The sequence below is a fragment of the Populus euphratica genome, unplaced genomic scaffold (genome assembly GCF_000495115.2).
Source record: "Populus euphratica unplaced genomic scaffold, PopEup_1.0 scaffold136.1, whole genome shotgun sequence".
Classification (NCBI taxonomy): Eukaryota; Viridiplantae; Streptophyta; class Magnoliopsida; order Malpighiales; family Salicaceae; genus Populus; species Populus euphratica.
The window spans coordinates 279,773-300,173 of NW_011500002.1; the positions used below are offsets into that span (position 1 = coordinate 279,773).

At 28.6% G+C, this 20,401-nt stretch overlaps 1 protein-coding gene and 1 long non-coding RNA gene across 2 annotated transcripts; one reads left to right on the forward strand and one right to left on the reverse strand.

Moving 5' to 3' along the window:
- Window positions 1–6,602: 6,602 nt before the first annotated feature.
- Window positions 6,603–10,873, reverse strand: LOC105140941 (glycerol-3-phosphate acyltransferase 3-like). Its single transcript, XM_011047987.1, has 14 exons — window positions 10,655–10,873; window positions 10,448–10,505; window positions 9,705–9,823; window positions 9,070–9,169; window positions 8,851–8,895; window positions 8,756–8,806; window positions 8,592–8,610; window positions 8,473–8,550; window positions 8,079–8,166; window positions 7,901–7,997; window positions 7,730–7,815; window positions 7,434–7,553; window positions 7,231–7,329; window positions 6,603–6,860 (listed from the first exon to the last, which is right to left on the reverse strand). The coding sequence occupies exons 1-14, from the start codon at window positions 10,780–10,782 to the stop codon at window positions 6,812–6,814; spliced, it is 1,137 nt and encodes a 378-aa protein (XP_011046289.1). The 5' UTR covers window positions 10,783–10,873; the 3' UTR covers window positions 6,603–6,811.
- Window positions 9,136–9,403, forward strand: LOC105140940 (uncharacterized). The gene is made up of 2 exons (XR_845275.1): window positions 9,136–9,190; window positions 9,308–9,403. It is a non-coding gene; the product is annotated as an uncharacterized LOC105140940 (long non-coding RNA).
- Window positions 10,874–20,401: the final 9,528 nt, after the last annotated feature.

Sequence of the window (20,401 nt, forward strand, 5' to 3'; positions counted from 1 at the left end):
GGTTTTTATAATGTTAGTGTTCCATATTGTCATTAGTTGTGTTTGCTTGTTTAACAATCATATTCAATTCTAAATTGCTAGTAAAGTAATATGCGTCATTTAAACAATTCTTAATTATTAAATATAATCTTTAAAAAAAAGGTTTGAACATGCATGCTACCAACTTGTGCTAGAAAACTTCCTTCTTCGCAACATATTTAAATTTAAAATAACATGTTGAAAGGTCAAACTGCTCGTAACAAGGTAGTTTCATTAGTTAGGACTCCCACTCCCACTAATATTAGACGTTAAAGATGAAGGAAATCATAGTACATTTTCATATAAAAGTTATAGATAATTGAATTAATTAACATTTGACACTATTTTTGTCTCAATTGGAGTTATAGAACTTTAAAAATAGGTAAAACACCGTTGAAAGGTCAAACTGCTCATAACAAAGTAGTTTTGTTGGTCAGAACTCCCATTAATATTAAACATCGATGATAAAGGAATTTGTTGCACATTTTTATATAAAAGTTACAGATAAATGAATTAACTAATTTTTGGCACTAATATTGTCTCAATTGGAGTTATATAACTCCAGAAATAGGTAAAACACCATTGAAATGTCAAATTACTCGTAACAGGGCAGTTTCGTTGGTCAGAAATCCCACTAATATTAGACATCCAGGATGAAGGAATTTGCAACACATTTTCATATAAAGGTTATAAAGAGATGAATTGGCTAACTTTCGACACTAGTCTTACCTCTATTGGAGTTATAAAACTCTATATATGGGTAAAATACCGAAAGGAGGTTAGGCTGGCAGTTATTGGACAAATTTGTTGTCTAACTTCTTGTTCGGGTTTGGATTTAATATTGACAAATTATGATACATGATCATTTATGAGATTTTGAATATGTGTTACCTTTCTATTGACATAAAGTTTGTTTTATTTAGAGTTATGAGACTCCGGTTCTGAGTTGTAGGACACTAAATTTTATTGACGCAAAACTAAGTCATAAGACACTAATTTTCATTGATAGAAACTGAGTCGTGTGGAAACCTGCATATTGATGTACCCAACCTTAAAAATATACTTGATATATATTTGTATGGTATGATGAGAAAATAAACATGCATGGAAAGTATCATATGTATAATGAATGAATATGGAGTTGCTATAACATTTGGCTTAAAGGAAACATGACTAAAGATTTTCTTGTGATTCAAAATGAGCGAGCAAGATTGGATCTTCTTTTGGAGGAGGTCACGAGACAAGTGGAGCAAGTACATAGTTTTTCTTCCCTTTATACTTAAGCAATTTAATTCTTAAAAGGAATCCAATTATAAATATTTTATGCTCATTATAAGTAAGGACTGGTATATTTATAAGATTGGCTTTGACTAATAGCATCCATGATAGGTCTTACCGGAAAGGTAATTATGGTATTAGCTTTGGCTAATGAAATCTGTGGTAGGATAGTCAGGGAATGAATTATGAGATTAGCCTTGGCTAATGGCATCCATGATAGGATTTGCCAGGAAAGTAAATAAGAGATTAACTTCAGCAAATGGCATTCATGAAAGATTTGTCGAGAAATGAATTATAAGATTAACCCTAGTTAATGGCATCTGTGTTAGGACTATCGGGAATGATTAATAAGATTAGCTTCGACTACTAGCAATTGTATTAAGATTGCCGAGAAGTGATCGATAAGAATAGTATGGCTAACGGTGTCCATATTACGACATTTGAGAATGATCAATAAGAATCAATTCGTAAAGGATATTCGTGTTTGATTGACCTAAGAAAATTTAATATGTACAATTTCCAAAGTTGTCCATATTGGACTATGCAATGTTGAAGACTTAGTGAACCCAATTAAATAAAGTTACTAAGTTCATATAAGAAAATAAAAGTATTTAATTAAGAATATGTAAATAATGTCTAATTGAGTTTTAAATGATTATCAAGAAATTTATAGGGTCATTATTAGAATTTCTAGGAAGCTAATAGAAAACTTATGCTTTAATTGTATTCATTATATGATCATTTTTTATTTATGTTGTTAATATAATTGTATGTTTATTAAGTTGTTTTTGTAACAGATCCTTCTAATACCCAGAGAGCTTATTAGTTTTAGGACTCTTCTTTGCTAAGCTTATGTAAAACTTTAGCTTAAGCATAATAGTATTAACTAGACTATGCAGTATGCTTTTGTGTAAACTTTGATGTATACAAAAATCTTAGCTCAACGTGTAGTCAGGGGCGGAGCTAGGATTATTTGTTAGGGGAGGCCAAAAATAATATAATAAGATATAATATTTGTTTTAATTTATTATATATGAGTTGTAAAAAAAAACCTGCATGATTTAGTTTTATTCAAATAACTTATTACAAACATATAATGACATTTGTATAAGGTAAAAAGGTTTGGAGTAATATCAAATTGAGTCAAAGTAATGAAGTTAATTTTATCTTTATGATGTATCCATCACTTTAATGTTGTTGGTCTTTATACCTATCAAATATAAACATACAAAGTATATAAAAAACATTAGCTAAAGTGAAACATTATTTATTTGTGATAAACTTTGAAATAAAGTAAAAAATCATAAAGAATGATTCTTACATCTTTATTTTAATTGTGTTTGTCGTTCTTTCATAGAATAAAAATCATCTATTATCATATCAATTATGAATCTTTCAGCAATTTCTTTTTCTATGTAGACAATCAAATAATTTATAAGAAAATCATTCTGCATCCGATTACAAAGTCTTGTTTTAACAATCTTCATCGCTGAGAAAACTCGTTCAGTAGTTGCTGTCGAAACAGAAAGAGTTAAAATAAGCCGAATCAACCTGTCAACTAGTAGATAAATTGTTGATTTTTCTGTTTCAACCAATCCTTGACATAAATCAGCAATCGATGACATGTTCTTTAACTTTGGATGATTGGGTACATCAAGCTCATAATGCTGCAACTGAAGTCTCAAATGAATTTTTTTCTTGGTCAGAAAAATCTTGAGGATAGAACTTGTCAACAAGTAAGCATATGTCTTCAACATTGAATAATTTATAGCTATTTCTAGGATCTAAAGTTGTGCTTAACTTAAGAAGCTCGATCGTCTGCTCATTGAACCTATTATTTAGCTGTTGCAATTGTTGATCAATGATAGTTGTAAATATATCAACTCGGTAGTGATGTTCAACTGTTATTGATTTTTGTTTACGACGAGATCTTCCCACACTAGAAAAACAAGCATCCATATCAGGAACTTCAATGTCATGATGCTTACAAAATGATGTCACTTCTTCCAAGAGAGTTTTCCAACCATCATCTCTTAACTTCTGAATTAAAGTCTTTGTGGTAGTCACCAAATGCATAGCATTTAAAATGTCTTGAGATTTTTGTTGCAGGGCTTGACAAAGCATATCAATAATTCCCATAACATCTTTCATTATATGTAAGATAAATGCAAAATCAAATGACATTAGCAACTTAAATGAAAAAGCCGCATCACCACGTTAGAATAAGTAGATCCATCTAAAGCAATATTTTCAAGAACCAAGCAAGTTGCCCCATACATTTTTATCAAACTACAAATTGATTTGAAGTGCGGACTCCATCTACTATCTCCAGGTCGTTGCAAACCACCTACTTGATTAACTTCTTTACCCGTTTCAATCTCACCAATATCAACTAAATGTTCAATTGTAACTGCTTGGAAAGCCCGTAATTCATCATTACACTTACAAGAAGCACTACCAATGTTAATAATAAAAATCAAATTCTGAAAAAAAAATGTGAACATCAGATATTTCTCTAGCTGCAGCAATAAGAGCCAATTGTAATTGATGAGCTAAGCAATGTACATAATATGCATAAGGGCAATCATTGATGAATAAAGCTTGTAAACCATTCTATTCTCCATGCATATTACTGGCACCATCATACCCTTGACCCCTAATATTTTGAACATCAAGATTGTGATGGGATAAAACAAAGGAAATCTCTTCCTTAAGAGTTGCAGCAGTTGTATCTTTGACATGAACTATATCCAAAAATCGTTCTCGTATAAATCCTCTTCTATCAACAAACCTAATAACAAGGGTCATTTGCTCTCTTCTAGATTCATCTCGAGCTTTATCAATAATTAAACAAAATCTTGCATCATCAATCTCTTGACGAATTGAAAATTGAACATTTCTAGCAAAGACATGCAAAATTTCTTTTTGAATTTAATGTGAGGTGTATTTAGCATTTTGTAGAGCATTACCCAAAATAAGAGCACCTACTTGTTCATTATGTGATGCTAAAAGTTCCATCATTTTAAGAAAATTACCTCGGTTTTTTAATTATGGACGTTCATCATGTCCTCTAAAAGCACATGCTTGAAATGTGAGCCAACGAACAATATCTATTGAAGCTTTAATACGTAATTGATTATTTTAAATTTCTTGAGTAGTTTGCCTCTTAACTACCTTCTCAATATGACATGACTGGTTTTTTAAATTTTCTAAGCACCTGGTAGCAAATCTATGAGCTGAATTTGGACCTTTTCCCATATGAGTCAAAAAAGCACATCGTTCCCCATCATTAACTTTCTTCCAACAATTAAATCCTTTAACAGTAAATGTGTCTGATCCTAGCTTTCCATATGGTTTACTTGGAAATAAATAGCAAGGGAAACAAAATGCAGTATTTTTCTCTGAATATTCAAGCCACGGATAACTTTTGAACCAATGAGACTGAAATCGACGAGGATGTTTTTTACCAGTCAGCGGATATTTAGACATCAAAGGTTGATATGGCCCCAAATTAATGTATGCCCTTCGAATTTCATCTTGTTGATTAACCAGGTATTCCCAAAATTGAGGACGGTTGCTTGGATCTCTAATGAAATGAGCAATGTCGATTCTAGTAAAAGGCTGCTCACTAATCAGTGCAGGTTCTTTGTAAACTGAAGTACATTGAGGTTGCTCAACCATAACTTCAACATTACTTGAAGTTGGTTCACTAGGCTGTGAGTTATCAATATTTTTTTTTCAAAAAAAGAATCAATTCTTCTTATTTTGCTCATGGTTCAACCTAAAATCAAAATATGTATCGTGAGAAAAAATTGATAATTTTGGTGGCTCTGCTAAAAACAAAACATAAAAAAAATACATGCATAATCAAAACAAACCAATAAAATATATCTAATTAATTAGAAAAAAAATCACTATAACAAGAATTCGAAAAACAATTGTTAGAACTAGCAAACTTTTTTTAAAAAAGTAAAAATTATAAAATAATCTCATCAAATTCTTAATAAATATCTCAAATAAAAATAAAAATATATTTTAAATTTGAGTTATTGATATTCAATTACCTTGTTTTGTTTCCGGGAAGATAAATTAAACAAATCTGCTTCAATCTTTCCACATAAAAATTATGTTTGTGATGTGCATTTTTATTCTTGTTTTTGTTTTGACCAGCTGTGTTTACAACTATTTATATTAGGGTTGTACTTTGAAACCTATAGGCAGGGAAAAGACCAAGAAAGACATTGATCACTTTATATTTTTCTTCTTTCCACATAGGCACTTTGTAGCCTATTACTTGTAATTCTTTGGAAAAGTCGAATTTTCTCTATCTTCAAGCTTTCATCCTTCAATCCACGTAGGCATTTTTTTTATCACTCTATAGCTTATTATAGCACTTTACATGTAATTACAAAATTAAAAAAGAAAAGTCTTGTAGGGGCTCGGGCCCTTGCTTGCCCCCCCTTCACTCCGCCTTTGTGTGTAGTACGTTAGTTATGTAAACTCTAGTATAATATATGAATCAGAACTCCTTAGTTACCTTGTAATTAATCCTTTTGAAACTTTTTAAAATACTTATGTTATATTTTAAATTCTCTCATTATATGTTAGCACCTCATTTCCTTCCGGACTTTATAATATGATATGTGAGCGATGTTCTTATTACATGTTAGCATCTCCTTTCTTTCTAGACTTTATAATATGATATGTGGACTTTATTTATATTAATCTTGTTCGTGGGGTGTATATATATATATATATAAATTATATGAATGGATTGTGTCAAAGCTATTATTCGTATAATGAAAATAAAATAGCTCAATAACAAATAAATATAATATTAAAAATAAGATTTATTTTTTAAAAAAAATTATTGATTAAAATTTTTTTGAATAAATAGTACTTTAAAGAGAGATACAGTTAAAAAAAAAAAAAAACCTCTTTATTTTTTGGTTAATGTTAATTGTGAAGACCGTCATTATCAGTCCACCGAGTCAATGCTTGATTTCAGTATCATCCTCTTTTGACAGGCAAAGGTTTATCTCTAACATGTAGAAAAAAGAAACGGATACAGAGATTCCCAAAACAGTTTTTTTTTTTTTTTTTTGATAGTAGGTTCTCAAGAATTCCACGATGTTGTTGAAAGTATTGATACATTCATTATCCATTGACTGGAAACTGTGGCATCCGATCATCCAGAAAGTGTGGATCGGTTTCGCTGTAGAACGAACCTTGGAGGCAAGAAGCGAGAAATGGATATGAAAATTGAAGACCAAGTAAAATTGAACCAGACACATAAGACTTGAGCCTTTTCACAACATTTTGGTGAATTTACCGAAGCAAGACCTAGAAAGTGATAAATATGGAATTTTCTCCAAGATTGCTTCTTAATCATACCCACAGCTTAACTGTTGATAAAGATCACAGTTTACATTTGAACAATGAGATGTGGAGAGAAGTGCGGGAGCAATTTCTGGGATAAATACAACAAAGAAAGGAAAAAACGCAGAAATATACATCACTTCTCCTGCAGGCACCGTAGTACTGACTCAGCAAAACTTTGTTGCCTGAAATGCATAGGGGGAATGAGATCGGAGATTTATACAGAATACAAATAAGATACGTGCCAACAGGAGATGCATGTCATCAACCATTCTCAGAGATACACAACCAACAGAATCAAGTAGATACAGAACACTTTTGGTAAACGATGCCCGTATAAATGCCAAGAGACTGAGAAAAACATAATCATAGGCTGGTAAGCATCATCCTTTCTATTGTCCATAGTCGGAAATTATGCTGCCGGGCAAAACTAATGCAAGTTATAAACATATTGCGATGCATATATGCAAAAGCTAATATCAGAGTGGAAGTGTGACTATGAGGTGTCATAAAACAAAAAGGACAACGAAAGACAAGGAAAGGTGTTTGGCTTACTTGCGCTCTCTATGTTTTGGGCTAGGGCGAGAATACTTTAGATATCCATCCCAAGGAACTTTTTTGAGACCTGCTCGGACAGATATAATGTCTCTGACCCTGCACAAATGCATTGGAATTGAACCAAATAAATTTATTATTAGGAATTTTACAAAACACACGTCAATGGAAAATACAGAAAGGGTGGAAAAGAATGTATATACCTCTCTGCAAACTCAACGGGGGTCTCTCCAGGTCTCAGATTTTGGGGCTCCAAGTACCACACATCACAAACAACAGCCCAAGATGTCATCAGCTGCAACAGATGCTTTGTGAAAGACTGCCTGCAAATGAGACATTTAAGCATGTTTCTCGACCAGAAAAACACCCCAACCTCCTCCCATTTTGAAAAATGCATACTCTCTAGGAAATGCAGGGATATATACAAAATACAGTCAATAGAAGAAAAGCTATGTTGGGATATGCATAAAAGACAGTCATTGGAAGAAAAGCTTCTTACTTTCGGCTGTTCCAAAAGGCATCTACGAAAATTTTGTTGTACTTGATTGCGATTGGACAAACAGTAGAGTCTAGTTCAAACGCACCCTGCACATCATCAAACAATATAAGTTACAGAAAACATGCATTGCAAGCTTAAAGAAGCAATAATTTTTATGTTGAATATTCATACCTTCTTAAACATCACAGTATAATGGTTACTTACACAAGTTCCTTCTGGAAATATGAGAAGAGGGTTATTGTCAGCTTCCTGAACATGATCCCTTAACCTGAAATATACAACTCCATATGATCATGAAGAGAACATCATTTTCAAGAACAGTAATTTTAACACCAGCATTTACACCTACTTCTTTGCTACAATCTCACGATCCTTTGCCTCTGCACGATTGAACCAGATACATCTTGCACTCTCTAATATTGTGCTTTGCAACAGCCCTGCATTTAGAGCAACCACCATTCAATTTAATAAATACACTATGCTATACTACATGACAATCCTTTCAGCTTGGCCACCACATTTCTTGCTATCTATAAACAACCACCACAAAGGCCTTGAAGCAAAACAACTAGTATAAGAGCTGGGATTGCATTATTTCTTCCTTCAAAATTGTACTTGTGAAATATTATCAGTTACACATAATTCCGGGATCCTTTGATATTTGTTGACAGACATATAACTCAGGATGTAACTGTTAATTGGATCAAATATCTGAAATACATATGAAGCCATTTCTCACTTACCAACCCAACCAGGGTGTTTCTGCATAATCACAGCAAATGCAGTCATCTGTTCCAGGATAACGAAATCAATCATGGAAGCAAATGCAGTCATCTGTTCCAGGATAATGAAATCAATCAAGTATGATTGCTCACAAAAACCTGTTCAGCAGCAAGTTTATGCTAATAAGTGAGTATAAATAAAATTATTGGATATGCTCAGATCAAAAAGAAAAAAGATTGATAAGTGAAAAAATTAAAACCTATTAGACATAAATACATCAAAAAAGTTTATACTGAAACGAACCTGTTTAGGCCGTATGCTAGGTCGTGGTCCGTGGTACTTGACAACTCCAGTCTGTTTAGGCCGTATGCTAGGTCGTGGTCCATGGTACTTGACAACCATGAAGCAACAAAGAACATGCAAATTAACTCCAACAAACACCTCTGAGAATAAATTAAAAAATATGGAATACATTCAGCACAGTTTGCAATAACCACTTCTAGAGATTTTGGAACATTAAAATATAGAAAAACCAGATTTTCACAATTGTCTTCTCTAATATACATGTATATAACTCTGAGAAAGTATACGAACTTCAACAAATAAATGATCGACACCTCTATTTTTTTTCTCATTTTGTCGTGCCCTTTCAGCAGAAAATGCACTGGAATGTAGGGTGAAAAAAAAATAATCCACCCAATTATCAGTACCAGAACCCTGCAGATTTCATTGAAATACATCAACCAGCTAGATTGAACAAGAGTTCACTGTAGCAACTTATTTGAAGATAAACCATCATATCAATCAGACTGTCGTTGGGGACACAAAAATTTGCTGCAGATTTCATTACAATACATCAACCAGCTAGATTGAACAAGAGTTCACTGTAGCAACTTATTTGAAGATAAACCATCATATCAATCAGACTGTCGTAGGGGACACAAAAATTTGCTGAAGATTTCATTAAAATACATCAACCAGCTAGATTGAACGAGAGTTCACCGTAGCAACTTATTTGAAGATAAACCATCATATCAATCAGACTTTCATAGGGGACACATAAATTTGAAAAAAGATAACGAGCAGCAAATAAAGAACATCGGTTCATCTCTTCATTATGACATTTTAAAACTCCATAAAGTCAAGAATCAAAATGAGAACTCAAATTATCCAAATTGGCACAGAGACCCAGCTTCACTTTAGTGACCCTCTGGATATATATAGAAAATATTGTAGTCAGCAGATAACTAACCTGACAGGGAACAAAATCCCATACCGAATCATCACACCGCTGCACCAAAGGGGAAACAAATACACATTCCAGTTCCATGGTTCTGGAGGATTCGACTTGAAACATCGTGTGAATGAATCCTGGTTCATTCATTGTTAAATTTGAATTTAATCCAAATGGGGTTGAATTTCCTTATTGAGCCGATTATTTTGAATCAAGAAAATCTGGTAGTTTTCAATGAGCAAAACCTAGCTAGTTATACTGTTGCATGTTTATATTGCTTCTTTGGTCTAAAGTTAATCAGAAAATTACTCAAAAAAAAAGAGAGAGACCAAACTTGAAAATAAATATTCCGTTAAGATTTATTTTATTTTTTTTATCATGATTAACACCTCTTTCATCTAAAACTATGCCCAAATTCCCCTCTTTGCATTCAGTAAAAAATTTGACATATCATGTAAATGAGTCGTAATTCATTCATTCTCAAAATTGAGTTTAATCTAAACATGAGTAAAATTAATATATAAACTCTCATAGAAAAAACTAAAACTTTTCTTCTAAATCTCCTTATCAAGCCTATTATTTTGAATCAATAAAACAGGTCATTTTCAGCTAACTAAAACAATGTAACCATGCCACTGCATGTATAAAATCCATGATTAACACTATCTCATCCAGAATTTACATAATTTTCCTTTCTTTCCATTCAAAAAACATTTTGCGTCGCACATTTTCTCTGAAAAAAAAAATTGAATGAAACTCACATCAACAATGGCACCAGCTGCCTCCGTCAGAGTAGGTGAAATATCAAGCAAGTCACGCCTGAACAAGAACCAGAGAGACCATCAAGCAAAACCCTGTTAAAAATCAAATCTTTACAGCTCTGAAACAGCTAGAAAAACAGAACTTGAAATCAAAGCGTAGCCAAAAAAACAGAACCCGGATCAACAGATTTGAGACAGAATTCATACAGACGAAGTTTGCCCCGAGGCTCCGGAATGGAGGATCCAGAAGGAAGGTAGTCCTCGATATTGGGACGGTCCAGGTCTAATTCGATGCTTGATGTCTTCAAATTCCCTGCAGTATCCATTATATACATGTTAGCAGTAAGAGCAGGGGGGGAATTTATAGAAGAAGAGAGTGTCTTCTGTTTTTCTTTTTTTTCTTTTCCGCGCCCCAAAGCAAAAGCATGTAGCCATCGTTATTTTGATAGTTGATAGTTTTTAAGATTATAATTTAAAAAAATTATTTATAAAAAATAGTTTTAATTGAAGTAAGTTTATTATTTAAATATGTTTATTTAAATTAAGATTAATAAAAAAATAAATGTGTTTTGATTTTCTTAGAATTTATAACGAAGGATGATAAATGTGTTTGGTACATACATGTATATACATTCTTACTCTGATAACAGAAAAAAAACAGTTAAAAAATAATGCAAAATTGTTGTACGGCATAAACCTAGGAAACCTGCACGTGTGACATGACCATGTCTTATTAAATAAATTTACACCTTTATCTTATTTTATATATTTACTTTTAATTTTTAATTCCCTTTTGTGATTAATTGTAATACTAGTCCTTCCTTGCATAGGTTATATTGAAATTGCGATTCCATTTTGTTTTTTTTTTTTTTTATTTCGTTGTCTTATAATGCAAAGGCCATCTACATCTCGAGAATAGGACAGCGCCGTTCTACGACTAATAGGACGAGGACCAAGACCTACTTAAGAAAGTGGTACTATTTTTTTAAAGAATTTTTTATTTAAATATATATTAAAATCATATTTTTTTAATATTTTAAAATTTATTTATTACATTAATACATCAAAATAATTTAAAAAATATAAAAATATTATTTAAAGTAAAAAATAAATCAAAAATTTGCAAAACTATGATTATAGTGTTAAACTAAAAAAATAAAATATAAAAATATAAATAAAAAAAAAGGTTTAAGCACTTGGGTTTTGAATGCATCTTGTACAATAAAAAGACATGTTTTGGATTTAAAAAAATATCATGATGGTGTTATTTTTTAAAAAAATATTGAAATAATATATAATATAAGAGTGTTTGAGTGTGTGGTAATAGTTGTTTTTTAAAGTGTTTTTTGTTAAGAAATATATCAAAGTAATGTTTTTTTATTTTTTAAAATTATTTTTAACATCAATGCATCAAAAAGATTTTTAAATATTAAATAAAATTAATTTAAAGTGAAAAATAAAAAAATTATTTTTTAAAATATAAAAATAAATGAGGTTTATATCGGTTTATATTAATTTAAGTTAACCTGTTAAATCTACAATTTCAATCATAAAATTGTGATAATTTTATAAAAAAATAATTATAAAAAAACCAAACTAAAATATAATATGAAGACTAATTCAAGATAAATAAGTATGCTTTAAATAAATTTAATATGATATTTTAAAAAATATTAAAAAAATAATACATTAAATTAATCCGGACTTAACAATTTAATCCGTAAATCATGTCATACACCAAACAAGGTTTGATAACTTTGTTTTTTAAAAAATAATTCTTAATTATATGATAAAAAAAGTTAAAGAATGGAATTAACAGAAAAGAAATTGAAGGGAAAAAATAGGATAAATTTTTTTAAAAAATGAAAGGAAAGAAAGCCATAAGAAAATAATAGAATGAACCATAGATTGATCCTGCGGGCGAAGGTTTAGAAAGGTTTTAGCCTTTCTTCTCAAACACAGATATTTTTAATTCTTTTACGCCCATTTTATTATTAAACAAAACCATTTTTTGGAATTAAAAAAAAAAATGCAACCCGAAACCAACAGCTGGAACCAACAACCTTCTAGTAATTACCGCTACACGTTGACCAAGCTACAATACAAATATACTATTATGTATTAAAATAATATATAATTTTTTTATTATTTATATAAACAATTAAACCTACCTCGTATTATTGGTTGTTTTGTTAATAAATTATCATTGTGGCAAATTAATAATGATTTATATACATATATAAATTTTTTATATTTTTTTATTTCGATAATAAGAAGTATTTTTTAACGTTGATATCAAGATTCTAATCTAAAATATCAATGAAGTAAATATATATTTTTTATAGATAGTATTGCCTTGTAAATATAAAATATGTAAAATGGGTTTCCAACAAAGCCGGGGGCCTAGGAAAAAATAAAGGATAAAAAATTCAATTGGTATTATAATAATTGTTGTATTTTACAGTGTTTTTTATTTAAAAATATTTTTATAATTTATTTTTTATATTGATATATAAAAAATATTAAAAAAAATTAAATTTTTGCTAATTACAGTTTTTATGGCAAAAATACTATGCAGATTTATCAAAAACATCCACAAATATTAAAATAATATTTTTTATTTTAAAAAATTATTTTTAATATCAACATATTAAAACAATTTAAAAATAAAAAAAAATATTTATTAATTAAAAAAAATTAAAATTTTTAAAAAACACATGCAACATACACTTGGCTTGTAATCTGAAATGAGTTAAGGAAATTACATCGAACTATTATTGAGACCTTTTTCCACGTTAATACTATCCTACCTTCTTGTCATATAAAATGTTAAATATTTTTGGAAAAATGTGGCGTTAAAATAGAAATAAAGTCATTTTTAGCTGTAATTCAATATTTAATTAGCAGAAATTTAATATTTTAGCAATGCTAATTTATATGGAAAATAATCCTAATCATATATGTAGGAGATATGTTTTTGCAAAACTAGAAAAAAATATTTGAATTCAAACGTAATCCTAAGAGAAGATGATCAATCATGTTATAGATCACACCATTAATCTTAAATTTATTGATTTGAATTAAATAAAAGAAATAAATCAGTAAAAAATTAAGTTTTTTTTATACATGTCTTAAACTAAATAGAAACCATTGCTTATATGACTTGTGTTATGTTATAAATTATACATTTTTATTTCTGTAAAAAAATTATATATAAAGATTTTTTTCAATGCATTGTTATAACTTAAAAATTTAACTTCAAATTAAAAAATTTAAGCATACATATAATTAAATAAATAAAAAATTATATGTGTAAATAAATAAAAAGTTATTAATGATATCTAAAAATAAAACTTGAAAAATCAATAGACAAATATCAATCAAGATATTTAATATTCAAATACAAGATATTTACTTGATTGTGTTTGTTAATTTTTTTATTTAAACAAGCAATAATAAAAACAGAGATAGAAATTAAATTTATTAAAAAAATAAAAAACATCATACAAGATTACACATATTAGAAATATTTTATTTTTTTTCAAAACTAAGGTTCATCCATACAAAAGATTAAAAAAAAACATAAATGAATCATAAAAATTCTTTAAATTTAAATGGATAGCTAAGAAAATAATTGTCTTTAAAATAGGCTTTATAAATAAAATGAAAAAGAGAAATAAAATGAAAGAGTGAAGGATATTGATTCAAATATAAATTAAAAACATAAAATAAAATAATATATATATATATATATATAAAAGACTAGACTTAGTAAGCTAGCTAGCTCAGCCCATCTGGCTTATTTTATTAAACCCGTGCAATTGGATTTTTAATTTTTTTTTTACAATCAAAGTAGATAGCATATCATCCGTCACAAATTTTTTTGAAAAAGAAAAATCAAACAACGCTTCATTTGATTTATTCAAATTTTGGTTGCTATAATGATTAAAAAATCAGAGCTCAAGTTTTTTTAATTAAAAACTTATTTTTAATTTATTTTTTACCTAAAATATCTATAAAACATTGTATGAATTGTGATGAACTTATATATGACCTCAAAAAACCCAAAAAGTCACCATAAAAATTAAACTTAACCAAAGCTCAGATATGTTTTCCATGAACCTTTAGGATACAGAATCACCTAATATAAACTTTACTTATCAAAAAAAATTGTTTTACACTAATATAGTTTATTTTGATAGCTTAAATCAGTGTCAATAACACTTTTTTTTATCTATCATTGGAATCCAGTGATCACTCCCTCTCCTCTCTCAAATCTTGCCTTTTGTTGTCTCTCTAAATGAGCCCCTGTGTTCTCTTTCACATGGTTAGCCCCGTGGTGGTTTCAATTTCAGACCTTATTTTTTAAATTTTTTATTTTGTTATTATTTATGTTATAAATTTTTTTTTTGTTTCAACTATAATTTCTCATATATTTTGTTTTTTTCCCGTCATCATTCTTTTAATTTCTTATTTCATTCTTGTTATTTTTATAGAAATTTTTGTTGTTTTATGTTTTACAAATTGACCCTCATTCTTTTGATTTATTTTTCCTTACTTTTGTTAAAGTTATTTTGCAATTCAATTTATCCCTCAAATTTAATTTTTTTTCACCCTAAAAGTTGTTATTTTGCAATTCAATTTATCCCTCAAGTTTAATTTTTTTTCTAATTAAAAGTTTATTTTGTCATCCTCGTTTTAATTTTGATCATTTTCTGTAATTAATTTTTTTCTTGGTTTCATCTTTCAACATTTAATTATTGGTGATTCAATTTCACATGATCTTATCGTTATGCTCTTTTTTTTAAATTGATTTTGTGATTATCATCATTTTTTTTTTAATGAAGTTATCATAATCTCATAGTCTAGGCCACAGTTTTTCATGCTTTTTTTTTAATATAAGTTTTTTTTAGAATTGTTTTATTTGTGTTTGATTCTTTAATATATTATTCTAATTCATCTATATTTTTTTATTTTATACAAATGAATTGTATTTCCCAAAATAAAAAATATTGTTAATGTGTCCAGCCTTTCGATATATTTTAAAAAAAACTTGAGTTTATTCAATCAGTTTTATTTGTATTTATCTTTTAAATCATGAGTTTTTTAAGGTATTGATTTATTTTTTATTGATGTAAATAAATAAATTCAGTAAATACAACCAGGTGAATGTCTTATATATATATATATTTGAATATCTTGATTTACATTCAGGTCTAGTTTTTTTAATTTTTCACTTGGTTATTGTTAAAGATTTTTCTTCATTTATTTACATAAATAATTATTAATCTATTTAATTAGATGCTTGTATATACTTTTTTATTTATACTTTGAATTTTTATATGTAAAAAAAATATATCAAAACAATCTTCACACATGATATTTTTTTAAAAACAGTTTAAAATTCATTGTCAATTACGGGTTAGATAACTATTAGTTAAGTGGCCCTTGCTACGTCGTGGACTCATCATCATTTTCATAAACAATTATCATAAAAATAGAAGATCTAAAAGTATTGAATCTGGCTGCAACAGCGGGCCCAAGAGTGTTGGATTTGATTGCAACGCCACACCCAACAATAATATTTAACTTATCTGTCTAAATTTTTATTTTTTTCAATATTTCAAAAAAAATTATGATTTTTTTTATAGTAATAATAATTTTTTAAAATTTTTTAATGATTATGATGATGATGATAATTTTTAATTTTACAATTCAAATAATTTGTGGTTGTTTTTCAATATTGATAATTATTTTTTTAAAATTTATTAATTATGTTACTGATAATATTAATCATAATAAAAATAATATTATTTATAACACAAATAATATTATTTTTTATATTAATACTTTCAATTATAATAAAAATAATTATATTTATAATATAAATAATTATATTTATAAACATAAAACCAAATTTTCTTGGGTTTGGATGCAAGACCCATTAATCTTGGATCCTAATGCCCCTTCCCAGCCCCAAGTTTTTTGGGTTTAGAAGGAGATGCCTAACCCAAATTAATATAATAATAATAATTTATTTTATCCTTTAAATCAATTCTATATTTTTTATAAAATAATATTTTTTATAAATTTAATAATATTAATAAATTTAATAATATTTATATTATTAAACTTGTCTAACCCAAATTCTTATAATATCTATAACACAAATAATACTATTTTTAATATTAATACTATTAATTATAATAATAATAGTAATATTTAAAAGAGAAATAATTATATTTTTAATATTAATACTTTTAATTATAATAAAATAATAATATTTATAACACAAATAATAATATTTTTTATATTAATACTTTTAATTATAATAAAATAATAATATTTATAACATAAACAATTATATTTAGAAACTTAAGATCCAATTCTATTGGGTCCTAACGCAGGATCAATTAGCCCTAGGTCCTTCCGTGAATCCAAAAACATTGGGTCATGATGCGGGCTAAGGAAATTGAGTCCTGATATAGCACCCAAGAGAATTGGGTTTTAACGACAAATAAAAATATCTTGAATTTTGCTTATATTCATTATAATATAAATAATAATATTTTTAAAATAAATAATTATATTTTTAATTTTCATAGCATTAATTATGATAAAAAATAACAATATTTATAATACCTCCAAGAGCTTTGCAGACCCTTAGGTGGGGGTCAGCAGACTTAGGCACATCCAAGCATGCGGGTCGTGTCTAGGTCTGCACCTGATGCGTGGTTTTGCAGACCCTAAGCCGGATTCAATAGCTTTTGGCAAAAAAAGCAATGCCCCAATCATAATTCCTAACAAAAAACATAGAAGAAAAACACCCCTTACTTTAAAGTATTTATAACACAAATAATACTATTTTTATTATTAATACTATTAATTATAGTAAATATAATAATATTTATAACATGAATAATACTTTTTTTATATTAATACTTTTGATTATACTAAACATAATAATATTTATAACACAAATAATACTATTTTTAATATTAATACTTTTAACTATAATAAAAATAATGATATTTTTAATATTAGTAATATTAATTATAATAAAAATCATAATATTTATATCACAATAATAATATTCTTAATATTAACATTTTTAATCACAATAAAGATTACAATATTTAGAATATCAATAACAATATTTATCATATTAATAATATTATTAAACTTGTCTAGTCAAAGTTTCTACAATAATGAATTTTTTTGAAAAAATTAACAATAACAATAACAACAATAATTATTATTATATTATTTTTTATTTTTTATCATTTTTCTTCTTTGCAGGGGTTGCTAATCCAACCCTAAACCCACGGGCGGTCTACAGAACCCAGCACGGGTTAGAATAGACCTCGATAGCAGGGTCTGCACCAAGCGTGCGGGTCTGTAGGCTAGACACTCGAGGTTGAAGACCCTTCCTCGTAGGTCTATGGACCCTAGACACGCGGGGTTGCAAACCCCAGGATAGCAGCTCTGCAAACCCGCTCCCCTTGAGGCTACAACTAAGCGCTTGGGTTTGCCCCTAGCTCCCAAGGCTAGTCACACTTTGCGCAAGGTGTTTGCATGATGTAGCCTCGACCATTTATAATGCTAGGTGTTTGCTGTCAGGCGCACTTGGCTAGTTCTAATGCCCTGCTTTAACAACTCAAATGCTAGGTGTCAATAACCTGATCTAATTAATTATAATTAATTAGTATATTTAATTATAATAAAAATTATAATATTTAGAATCCAAATAATAATATTAAACTTACATATGACCAAAGTTTCTACAATAATAATTTGTTTTTAAAAAAATTATTAACTATAATAATAATGATAATTGTTATTATATATTTTTTAATTTTCTTCTGTTCTTAATATTAATACTTTTAATTACAATAAAGCTAATAATAACTAGAATACTAATAATAATATTTATCATATTAATAATAATATTAAATTTACATGTTCAAAGTTTTTATAGTAATAATTTTTTTTAAAAAAATTATTAACAATAATAATAATAATAATTGTTATTATATTTTTTTAAAAAATGTTTTAGGTTTGATTTATTAACTAGATTTGATAGCGTTATATCCAATTACCAAAGCTAGACCAATGGCTTTAATGTCATTTTTGTTGCTGCATCGCTTTCATTTTAATGGCAAAAGTCAAATGAACGAAATTTCAAATCACAATTCTTGACTAAAAATATAGGCAAGTAATGTGGTCCAGTGCTATAGTGCTATCCACAATTAATTGGATTTTAGTTCACAGTACATGTAGAATAAAAAATCTCCACATGTTTTAACAAATAGTGAAGCAATTCCATAATTAATTGTTTCTTAATCTACAATGCATTTAAGTATATGTATGTATAGTAAATTCACATTAAATTATCTCTTGATTTACAATATATTCATATACAGTAGAAATTTCACGTGTTGTAGAGTTTTGTTAATTAAAGATGTGATTTTTGTCATTTAAATCTGCGTTGGACGATAGAGTCCAACGTAAGAAAAAGAATTGCAGTTGGCGTCGTGTCGAGGACCCACTTCTTGCTAGCACGGTGGTGCCCAGGACGCGAGATGGAGCACAAGCTGAATTCAAAAGCCAAAGCCGGGAGAAGTATGTTTTTACGAGGAGGGGCCATGGAAATAATGCCATGTGAAGACCTTAAAGGCAAGTTAACAACAACAGCCTAACCGAGATATAAAAACATTCGGTCTGCTGGGCTACAGCCAAACAGGCAATCCGAGTAGAACACAGTCCTTAGATGATAAAGATGCTAGAGACCACCAAGAATCCAAGGACAAATAAATAAACTGCATGTGAGTTAGATTAGCAGAGAATCTTTTTCAAGTACATATAAGTGGCTGGGGTGAACGGAAAATATCTGATCTCTGTACAGCTGATCCGGGAACACAGTGGTGGCCCAGTGGGAATACAATGATAATAAATAAATAAATAAATTGATTTGTTTTTATTTTTAAAAAATGTTTTAATATTAACACCACCAGTTTAGTCAAATTAAGTGAATCATGAGATAATTCACAAATTAATGTATTTTTTAATTCAGATTAAAACCAAACCCAACGAATTTTTTCGAATTCAACTCCCCAATAAGATTTAATAACTATTATTATCATATTATAGTGGTTGATCCTTGGCGACCATGATAGCCACAACGTCCACCAACACATCAACGGCAACCATATCAACGTGCTTGCGTCGATTGGAAGGGAACCATCAAACATGCTTTCTCTTGTAAATAAAAAAATTGTTGATGCTTCCAATCATTTTTAATCATATGATTCTTCATGAAAATCACAGTAGACCAAACCCCGTACCCGTAACATGAGCAGCCTTACTGGGGGAGATCGAGAAGGTGTTCTGTGATAATAATAATTTTTTAATTTATTTAAAAATATATTAATTTTTTTATTTTTAAAAATTATTTTTAACATTAAAACAATTTAATTTTTTTTAAAAATCATAAAAAATGAATTGTAACACAAGTTTTAAAAAAATCATAAAAAATGAATTGTAACACAAGGAAAAAAAAAAAAAAGAACGCCTGATACTCCAAAATCAAAGGACACAACACTCATAAAAGAAGATACTCAGTAGACAAAATCTTTATAAAAAAGAAGAGGGGAATCTCATTTTAACCTTATACATCAAGCAAGATCGAAGGTCCACACCATAAGTTGCCTTCTCTGTGCTGCCAGCCTTAGTTGCCTTCTGTCCCAGATAAAGGAAAATTCTGCCAGCAACAGGTGTAGAAATCATGCATGCATATATATTGCTACAGTGAGCAAACTTCATTTTCTGAGGACAATAATATATCACTGTTTTGACAATTTCTGCACCTCTCAACCATTCCAAGTGGCCTTTTAGCTTCTGGTTAGGTGGGTTTTTGTGCTTGTTATGATTTTATTGCCCATCAACTAACCACCT

Coding starts and splice junctions, on each gene's coding strand:
- LOC105140941 (XM_011047987.1), bottom strand. CDS start 10,782: ATGTATATAATGGATACTGCAGGGAATTTGAAGACATCAAGCATCGAA. Junction 9,824..10,447: donor CAGCTGGTGCCATTGTTGAT/GTGAGTTTCATT, acceptor TGAATGAACCAG/GATTCATTCACACGATGTTT. Junction 8,896..9,069: donor AAATGAGAAAAAAAATAGAG/GTGTCGATCATT, acceptor ATTTATTCTCAG/AGGTGTTTGTTGGAGTTAAT.